The following is a 10,125-nucleotide window of genomic DNA, read 5'->3' as shown; positions in this document are numbered from 1 at the left end:
ATAAAAAGTTAACAAAAGGACTAAATGAACTGGTGAATATGGTTATAATTTTATGGTTTCTATCTGAAAAATTACTGGTTTGAATCTATGTTTTCCAGGTGTGAGGAAAACCTTCCCATCAAGCAAATTATGGCTTACAGTAATTTGGTAAATTATACTTTTGTAAGCAGAATTGAAACATTTATCTTTTCTCTCTGCCTGCTCCCTCCAGAGATTGGAAACTCTTAGGTTCCCAAAGCTTTATCAGATAAATTAGGAAGGCTACATCACGAACAGGTACAGAAATCTCAAGTTATTTTGGGGACCTTGAAAAGGAAGGAATTCATCTAGATCTGGTAAGCGAAATCTGTGACAAGCCCTTGGTGTGACTTTCCTAGTCCTGAGAGGTCTTTTAAAAGTTCAGTCTGAGACTCCTTATAAAAATTTCAGTGAGCAAAAAGCCTGTATGATCGATTATAATTGTATAAACCATCAGGCCATGCTAATTGAGAGTAGACTGAAATTTGATTCTCTCTCTCTGTTAAGAGAACAAAATTTTCTTGGAATGCTGCTTTTAATAACAGACTATGTAAATTTCTTTGCCTTTAAATGATTTGTATTTGCTTTTAAAATCTTTTGTTACTTTGGTAAAGTAAATAAGTATTATTTCACAATGATCTATGAAGATTTTGGCACATGTAGATAAAGTTCATCCTGCTTCTACAGAAATTAACCCCCCATTGTCAGACTTTTGCCATCCTGATGTCTTTGTAACATGGCAATGGTCTACTCCTAAGTCAGAGAATTTAAAATGAGTTAAAAATTGCTGTAAATCAAACAGTCAGGGCTATGGAAAATCCAAGACGGCTGCTTGGCTTTTTCCAGCTCCATGACAAACCTCATTTTTATGTGATGGGTTAAAGCCTTCCCTGGCTGCAGGGTTAATGCCCTCACAATGGAAACAAAAAAATTATGCTTCACTGAATATTAAATTCTAGTTTTGTTAATTAAGGTCTGTGTTTACCAAGATTCACTTTCTGATAGTTCCTTGCTGTTATGTTATACTGCTAAAAAGTGTAATAGAATTATTAAAGGACACTCTAAGTTTGTTTCTAAAGCTTATCGCAGTAATCTATCTTTGGATGAAGATCAGATGCCCCAGACCTATAACCAGGGGATTATGCGTATTGGAAAAGACATATTTTTTTTTTTTTTTGCGGTACACGAGCCTCTCACTGTTGTGGCCTCTCCCGTTGTGGAGCACAGGCTCCGGACGCGCAGGCTCATGGGCCCAGCCGCTCCGCGGAATGTGGGATCTTCGCTGACCAAGGCACGAACCCGTGTGCCCTGCATCGGCAGGCGGACTCTCAACCACTGCACCACCGGGGAAGCCCTGAAAAAAACATAATTTAAAGGACTATCTCCAACCTGGATGGAAGGACCCTTATCAGGTAGTCTTAACTAGCTCATTCACAGTGTAACTAAAGGGAATTAACTTTTGGATTAATTTTCACTCACAAAGTGCCCCTGTACTGGACTGACCTTTAGAGAGGATGCCTGATCTCAAAATCACCTTAAAACAATGCTCAAACGAGGAAACTGTACTCACACCAGGATGGAAAGATGACAATCAGAATAGGCAGCCCAGGGCTTCCCTGGTGGTGCAGTGGTTGAGAGTCCGTCTGCCAAGGCAGGGCACACGGGTTCGTGTCCCGGTCTGGGGGGATCCCACATGCCGCGGAGCGGCTGGGCACGTGAGCCGTGGCCGCTGAGCCTGCGTGTCCGGAGCCTGTGCTCCGCAACGGGAGAGGCCATAACGGTGAGAGGCCCGCGTACCGCAAAAGTATACAGCCCAAGATCCCCGACCTGACTCGTATGCTCATTCATAATGTTTTCTTGACTTCTTGGACCTTTGCATATGAATCGGATGTTTTTCTATCAGAGGCATGATCCTATGCTAATTTTGAAATCAATCTAATTGTTGGGTTTGTGGCCAATTACCTGTGTCTAGTATTTCTGGTTTAGCTGAGTGAATTTCTCCACCCCAAGGCTCTAATTGGTTGACTCTTAGGAAATTTATTTTAAAGAAAAATTATAGTCATGTTCAGGCCACTATTGATATTACTAGATGAGATCCCCTCACCTGGCGGATTTATAATACCTGTTCTGACCTCGGCCATAAATATAAATTTTTCTCTATTACTCAAGTTCAATCAGAGCAACAAGCAAAATTTCAGCCGAGAAATAAAACCTCCCACAATTATGGGATGGATTTATGTAGTTAACACCAGGCTATGGTAATTTAAGTTTAAAGGCTCCACTATGCTGGGAACAATTAAATCATACTAAGGATAGGCAGTCTAGTAACACTAGAAAACTGGACTGGGTGCCTTGTGGACAATGCCAATATATAATTTCCCTAAAATATAAGGATTGGTACAGAACAGACTAAGTCAGGCGACCTGGGATATACTGGGTCACACCTAATGAAAGTTCTTGACTTAAATTCTTACTTATTACCTTACTAATCTGCTAGCTGTATTTTTTATATTGCCTGTTTTACAAAATTGTTGTCTCTTACATTACCAAATGTGTGACTGAGCCTCTGATAAAACCATGATATAGGGCTTCCCTGGTGGCGCAGTGGTTGAGAGTCCGCCTGCCGATGCAGGGGACACGGGTTCGTGCCCCGGTCCGGGAAGATCCCACATGTGCGCGGAGAGGCTGGGCTCATGAGCTGTGGCCGCTGAGCCTGTGCATCCCGAGCCTGTGCTCCGCAATGGGAGAGGCCACGACAGTGAGAGGCCCGCATACCGCAAAAAAAAAAAAAAAAAAAAAAAAAAAAAAAGGTTAAAACCTAGTTGGATAAACCTAGACAACTGGCTACCTGGCTTAAGTGATCTGTATTTTTTAAAAATCTTTTTGTGACTTTGGTTAAATGAGTAAGTACTGATTCACAGTGACCTGTGATCCTGTTGTGTTTTAAAACATTGTTGATATTTTTAACAAATTTCCCCAATATTAAAATCCAACTAAAGCTCTTTTAGCCTACAGCTGACTCTGGGATGCTTTGAAGGAACATCCTGAGACATCTCAGAGATGAATGTTAAACTAATTAAGTTTATCTGGTATGTTTAATTACTTCAGAGACATTGTCAAGTGATTGGAGATGAACCTTAGGTTACAGTGTATGGGTAAATGTCATTAATATAGATATTCCAAAAATTTATATGGAATCCCTAACATCTGATATGCCCTGAGATAATGTTATCAGTCATAATTCTAGTTATTATCCTAAAACGTTATGTCACAGAAATATGCAAGTTTCCTGCCAGTTGCACTGTACTCAGATCTTTAACCATGCTATTTTAAGTTTTGTCCTGATGCTTTTACAAAATGAAGATTTTTAAGAAGACTCATAAAAAACAAATACAAGTTTCTTTTTTTTTTTTAATTAATTTATTTCTGGCTGCATTGGGTCTTCGTTGCTGTGCACGGGCTTCCTCTAGTTGTGGCGAGCAGGGGCTACTCTTCGCTGCGGTGCGCAGGCTTCTCATTGCAGTGGCTTCTCTTGCTGCAGAGCATGGGCTCTAGGTGCACAGGCTTCAGTAGTTGGTGGCACGTAGGCTCAGCAGTTGTGGCTCGCAGGCTCTAGAGCACAGGCTCAGCAGTTGTGGTGCATGGGCTTAGGTGCTCCGCAGCATGTGGGATCTTCCTGGACCAGGGTTCGAACCCATGTCCCCGGCATTGGCAGGCATATTCTTAACCACTGCACCACCAGGGAGGGAAGTCCCCAAATATAAGTTTCTGATTGCCTTTAGATAATACCACTGAACTCTGTAACAAATGACAAAACTCAAAACCTGATTACTTCATCCAGATCAACAGGAATCAATGACATGGGACTGAAGGAACTGATGAATATGATTTATAACTTTATGACTTTGGGAAATATACTAGCTTTAATCTTTGTTTTTCAAAAAAAACCTTTTCTCTTATGCTATGATGTACAACAAGTTGATAAGGTATACCTTTGTAAACAAAGATGAAACATTTACCTTTTTCTACCTGTTCCTGCCAAAATTTGGCCTCTCCAGATGGCCCTCCTGTGGACTTGATGGTTTACTGCAACTGGATTACAACTAGTTATACTAATAATTGTTTTAATTTGTTCTTTGTTTCCAAATTGCTCGTACTTCGTGTCTCCCTGCTGCACTAAGACTTTGTCAGTATTACTAGCTGCATTACTTATATCCTGTCTATTTTATAAGATTGTTGTCTCTTACAGTACCCAGTGTGTAACCAGGCCTCCAACAAAATTGATGATGGCTAAACATCTTGAGGAAACATCACATTTATGACTCTTATCGAATAATTGTAATAGGGTGATTCTAGGTACGGGAAGGAGCAAAAAGAGAAAACATTTCCTGGATCATAGTAGACTAGTAAGACAGATGATCCAGAGAATCTTTAATTATCAACAGGGCCTAATCTGGAAACTAGCACCTGGAGTGACACATCAACAAAAATGTTCACCTGATCTGGGATGCGCCTCCCAGTGCCGTGGGACAAAATTTGGTCATGAAATGTCTCCCGAATATTGGTCAAATTTCCAACCGAGAGGAGGGTCTGAGAAATGGAGTATTTCCCGCTACATCAGTAAACAAAGGATGCCACACTCATCAGTGATTGCAGCCACCACTGATGTGAGCTGGTGAGCCCTGAGGGAGCTCAGGAAGGAAAGAATATCTGCCATTGAGCAGCCATCAGACTGCAGCCACTCCCCACGGTGAGCCCTGAGGAAACTCAGGATGTGAAAACATAGGATATTGGCCCCAGACAGCTGAGGTGCCTATCAAAGGAAAGATTTCAGTGAGCCCAGACTCTTGCATCTTCCCATACACAGAAAGGCACTAAATTCCTAAACTTGGGATATCTGGCTTTCTTTAATTAACAATAATCTTTTGATGTTCAGACCACCTGCCCTTTGTTGCAAAACTTCTGTATAACCTGGCTCCCCCCTCACCTCATCAGAGCAGTTCTTTCAGGGTTATTTGAGATGCTGCCTCCTGGGTCTGAAGTCTTAAGAATTCCCGCTGAATAAAACATAACTCTCAACTTTTAGGTTGTGAATATTTTTTAAGTCGACAACTGGAAGGAAAAGGAACCACTGGGCACTTGATGGGGACAGAACTGAGGCCAGCCTGGTGCTCCGTGACAGCTCATTTGCAGACAATTCCGGTGTGGAAGGCAGCTCCCTTCCATCTGGCAGAAGATGCTTTCTCTGGTCCCCACTTCCCAGGCACCTCTGAACCGAACAGGAGGGGAGACCACCGAGTGGCCGCCCTTCAGCCCTTACATGCCCTCCGTGTGGCTTTGGTGCGGTCACTGCGATGATCTGAGGTGTCTCTGGCAATCACGTCGGTGGGAGCACTGAACCGTGGCGAAAGGGCAGGGCCGACTGTGGGCCTGGGCGGGAGAGGCCTGGCCATCAGAGCTCCTCTTTGTTGCTGTCGAAGGGCGAGACCGGAGGCCCTGGAGCCAGAGGGTGCTGTCCTGGCCCGTGGTTGCCTGGTTGCTGGCCGCTGTCCCCCCGGCCCACAGTGGCATAGTCCCACAGAAACCCGCTCTCCACGCCGTGCTGGCGGAGGCTCTCAGTTCCCACGAGCCCCTGTGTTCTCAGGTATCCCTGCTGGCAAAAGGGTGGGAGCTTCTGGCGTGTTAGGACGAATAGAAAACAGGACTCTGCACAAAAGCAAGAGGAGACCGGGCTGAGAGGTGTGGGGAGAGGTGCAAGGGGAGGGGGTGCCAGTGCCCCAGGGCCCTCACCCGGTTCCCTCCATCCCGAGCCTGGGAGCTGACTTTTCTGGGTATCTCACGTCTGACCTGGGTAGCCGTGGATCTCATCCCTCCCTGAGGTTCCAAGACTGGGAGGCTGCCTCAACATTTTGGAAAAACAAGGCTCCAAAGGAAAGGAAAGCAAACCAAAGAGACGGCTCAGCTCCCAGAGGTGGGAGGCCCGCATGCTGCTGTGCGTGGCACCAGCAGGGTGGGAACTCAGCCACCCAGGAGCAGTCCCTCAGCCTTCTCTTCCAGGAGCCACCCTGGGGAGGCCAGGAACTCGGTGGTCAGTTCCATTTTGAGCTCAGAGTTCCCTGCAAAGATTTATCTCCTCAACAATGTCTGAGCTGCAGATACTGTATGTAAAGCACAATTCTAAGCACTGTGGGGGACGTAAAGATAAAACTGCTAGACCCTCGTCTGTGTCACAGCAGAAGGTTGGTGTGCAGGTCAAATCTGATCAGTGAAGAAAGAGCTGTGGATACGTGTTATTTAGAAATATTAAGAGACAACCAGAAGAGCTAGAAGTCATTCCTTCTGGGGAATGGGAATGGAAGTGGGTAAAAAAGCCTTTTGGCCAAGTACTTATATAACTTTGACTTAAAGAATAGAAAGGATGAAACAGAGGTGGGCTCAATCTTCTAAGGGATTTAGAGACAGGATGGGAAGATGGAGTGAGTGTCAGAAAACCATCTTGAGTCTCTTGCCTCAGTGAATGGGCACATTACCAAAGGATGCTGTAAGGCTCGCCCAGGCTCGATCAGGCTGTGAGGTGCCACAGGAAAGCTATTTCCTACCTTACCTCTGACTTGTAGTACAGAGGGCCCCTGCCAGAATGGTCCACGACCATACTCTCTGAGTAGGGACGGCAGCAGATGTGGGAGAGGACGGAGAGGGGCAGTGAGGTGGCCTTTCGGCAAGCACCTCCTCCTATGACATACATCACCCTTTCTGCAGGGGCCAGGGGGTGGAGAAGCCCAGCAGATCTGGGTCCAGAACTAGCGGCTGCACATCCACTAACTGGGTGGAGGGAAAGCCCACCCTCTGCCAGCTGGCCCTTTGTGGGGAGGATTCCTTCAAGTTCAAGGCAGTGACACTCAGTGGCTTATACTGTTGAGTATACCTAGGGAGTAGGAGCCAGGAGGCTGCAGGGCCTGTGATGATGGGTTGGCAGGAGCCATAACTCAGGGTAGGAATACACTCCCTAACAGGCACTGGCATCTCTGTGTACTCCTGAAACCTTGAGAAGCAGACAGGTTTTGCAGCTGAGGTCTCCGGACCTATAGTGGGTAATTTCACGTGTAAGTGTGTGGTCAGAGTTTATGTCTGCACAATGCTGCTTAGCTCTGCTCTATGAATTACCCCTGTCTGAGCATCTACACGCATTTAGACTATTAACTTAAAGTATTGTTTTAAGCCATCCCCCTTAATATATACATTTTTATTTCAAGGTAGACTGAGGGATGAAAGAAGGACACTTGCTCTCTGACCCACAGGCCGAGGACTGACCATCTCTAACCTGGTTTGATGTGAATAGTGCATGATATACAACCACTGTTCAACAGATGTTTGCTGGACAGAAAAAAGGAGTGGGTATCCTGGTAATTCAGGGGGTTAAAAAAAAAAGACAAAAATCTGGCTTGTTTTGGTCAGTTCTTCCTGTGGATCATGAGACTTCTCTCCCCAAGTCCCTCTCTGGGTTTGACCGTCAGAGCTATCTTCCATCCAGTTCACCAATTCTCCCTTCATCTCTGTCTAATGTGCTACTAACCCTGACACTGAGTTTCCAATTACAGATTTTTATTTTCATTTCCAGAAGTTCTATTTGGACCTTTCTCAAACCTGCCCAGTCAATTCTGGTAGTCCTACCCTTTCATTCTATTTTCAGTAATCTCTCTTTTATTTACTTACAGATTTTGGACACACTTTACATCCTCTCTCTGACCATTCCATTTTCCACAGTCTTTGTAGGTTTCATCCTACAGTGTGTTGCTTCTGCTGACACTCCCTCATGGTAGTTTGTATCCTTATGTGTTAAGTGATTTCTGCTTGGGAGTTCATGTTCCTGGGAACTTTATCTGGGGGAATTTGAGGTCTAGTTTTAAGGTATGTGTCCTCACAGAAGACTCACATTGACTTCTGTGATTTCTGCACCACAACGATAGTGTGAACTTTGGCCCCAAATTCATACGAGTGAGGCCTAGTGGATGGAAATTCTCAGGGGAGATTTTCCCCCCACTCTACCCAGAGCCAAAAAGCGTGCGTCCCCTCTATCTCTCTTGGGAGTGCTTTCCGCCTTCTACTTTACGTACTGAGACCCCAGCTCTATTTAAAGGTCTCTGTACAGACATCCTACCCTGCTCCAGCCTCGCCTTCCCAGCTCCAAGTGCTGGTCAGTTACCCGGGCTCTAGGCCACTGACAACCAGCAGGTATCTCTCATCCAATGGTGGGTTTGTGCTTTTCTTGGTGTTTGGCCTCTGGGGAGTTCCCTTATTTTTCTGCCGGTTTTTTAAGAAAGACATTTTATTCAGTGTTCGCAGGTGTGCTGTACTGGGAGGGGGTCTCTGTGAACACCGAGTCCTCCCGTTGTAGCAGATGGAAGCCTTGGGTCTGGGTTTCTAGATGCACGTCCTGCAGTTCCACAGGGCACGGATGTACCTGGTCTTCTTCACCCTCCAGCTCAGCCCCTTCGTCCTTCGGGAAACTTAAGTTACCTGCATAGAAGCTCCGGAGATCGGTGTCTAAGCAGTTCTCCAGGAAGCGCCTCAGGGGCAGAATGTGCCCCACCGGGGCCGTCCAGTCCGTCAGGAAATCTTCCACGATGTGGTGGATGGCCGTGGGCCGTGGCAGAGGCCAGCCTGCGGGGCGGAACCTCACCTCCTGCTCTGTGGGGACGAGAAAGGGCGCCATGTCAGAGCCGAGCGCGGGGCTTCCATTCCCAGGGCCACATCCCAGGTGCCTGCCCCCCAGCCCCTCGCGCTCAGCCTTCCTGATGCACCTCTGCATGGGCCATGGTCAGCCTGTTTCAGCTGTCCTTCCAAATGTCTGAAAGGTGGACGTGAGGGAGAGGGACTAGACTAGACTCATCCCCTGCACTGTCAGCGGGCAGGACTAAGACCAGTCACTTGAACTTGGTTTGCTTCTAAGACTTACGTGAGCTGAGGTCTCTTGTGGCTGCTTTGAAACTGGCCTTTCTGTGAGGAGACTTGGGGTCCTGCATCCAAGGGGTCGTAGGGCCCCTCTAGTCCAGTTTCCTACCTGGTGGGTGCCCTTCTGTGTGTCCCTGCCACAGGGCACCAAGCCATGGCCATCCCTGCATCGGGGGACTCTGGGAGCATTCACGATGCGCTGCTCCTTTAGAGTGAACGTCAACCTGCGCTCCTGTCACTTCTACCTGTTGACACTACCTCCGCCCTTTGGAACGACCTCTATTTTTAGATCGTCCTCTTCCAGGGGACATCCCTTCAAGTTTGGAAGCAGGAGTCGTGTTCCCCAGGTTGGTCATCATTTGGTAGCTACTCTGTGCCGGGCACCATGCTGGAGTTGTGCTGTATCATCTCATTAACCCTCATCCTACAAGGAGGGTACCATGGCCACCCCCATTTCACACCCAAGCAAGCTGAGGCTCAGCGGGGTTAAGTAATGGTCCAAGGTCACACAGCGAGGAAAGGAGGGCCCTGGGAACACTGCCCAGCTCTCCCGCTCCCCTCCTGTGCTAACCAGTTCCCCTTCCCTTTCCTGTTCCTTCTAAGAGTCAGTCCCCAGATCCCTGCTCCCCACTCCACGGTCAGCCTCCTCTGGAGACAGCAACAACAGTGTCCCTCTGACGACGTGGTGCCTGGAGGTGATCACGCCGCTCCACACGTGGCCTGCCCAGGTCGACGTGTGGGCCAGAATCTGGGAATAGCATTTATCGTTCTTGGACCATCTGCCCCATTTAGGCTCTGGGCAGAGCCCCTAGCGGCCCCCGTCCTGTCAGCTGAGGGTGCTGCACGACAGCTTAATGGCGCTGGGGTCCGAGGAGTGCCCTCGCTCGGGGGAGAGCGGAGACCCAGCTCACCGGTGGGGAGGTGCCTGTAGTAGTAGATGACAGGATGGAGGAAGTTAGACAGCCAGGCGTCTTCCGTGTGCCCCACAGAGCGGTCATAAAAGAAGACGTCCTTGTCGGGCCCAGAGAAATTCCGGCCGTACTCCATACTGATGACGAAGAGCCCGTGCCTTGCCCTTCTTCCCGTGATCGTCTCCAGCTGGGCCAGCGCCTGCATGGGGAACTCCTCCAGGTACTCAAAAGCAGTGGCATTCCT

The 10,125-nt window shown here is 47.5% G+C and overlaps 1 protein-coding gene across 1 annotated transcript in view; it reads right to left on the bottom strand.

Moving 5' to 3' along the window:
* Positions 1 to 5,415: 5,415 nt before the first annotated feature.
* Positions 5,416 to 10,125, bottom strand: part of FOXRED2 (FAD dependent oxidoreductase domain containing 2) — a 15,286-nt gene continuing 10,576 nt past the window's right edge. Inside the window, exons 6-8 of the mRNA XM_007446736.1 lie at positions 9,882 to 10,123; positions 8,536 to 8,706; positions 5,416 to 5,724 (exon numbers count right to left, since the gene is read on the bottom strand). Of these exons, the coding sequence (XP_007446798.1) occupies positions 5,471 to 5,724; positions 8,536 to 8,706; positions 9,882 to 10,123 (667 nt within the window). The 3' untranslated portion in view covers positions 5,416 to 5,470. The remainder of the gene's footprint in view (positions 5,725 to 8,535; positions 8,707 to 9,881; positions 10,124 to 10,125) is intronic.

The sequence above is a fragment of the Lipotes vexillifer genome, unplaced genomic scaffold (genome assembly GCF_000442215.2).
Source record: "Lipotes vexillifer unplaced genomic scaffold, Lipotes_vexillifer_v1.1 scaffold870, whole genome shotgun sequence".
Lineage (NCBI taxonomy): Eukaryota > Metazoa > Chordata > Mammalia > Artiodactyla > Lipotidae > Lipotes > Lipotes vexillifer.
This window is presented reverse-complemented; position numbering and strand designations above follow the sequence as displayed.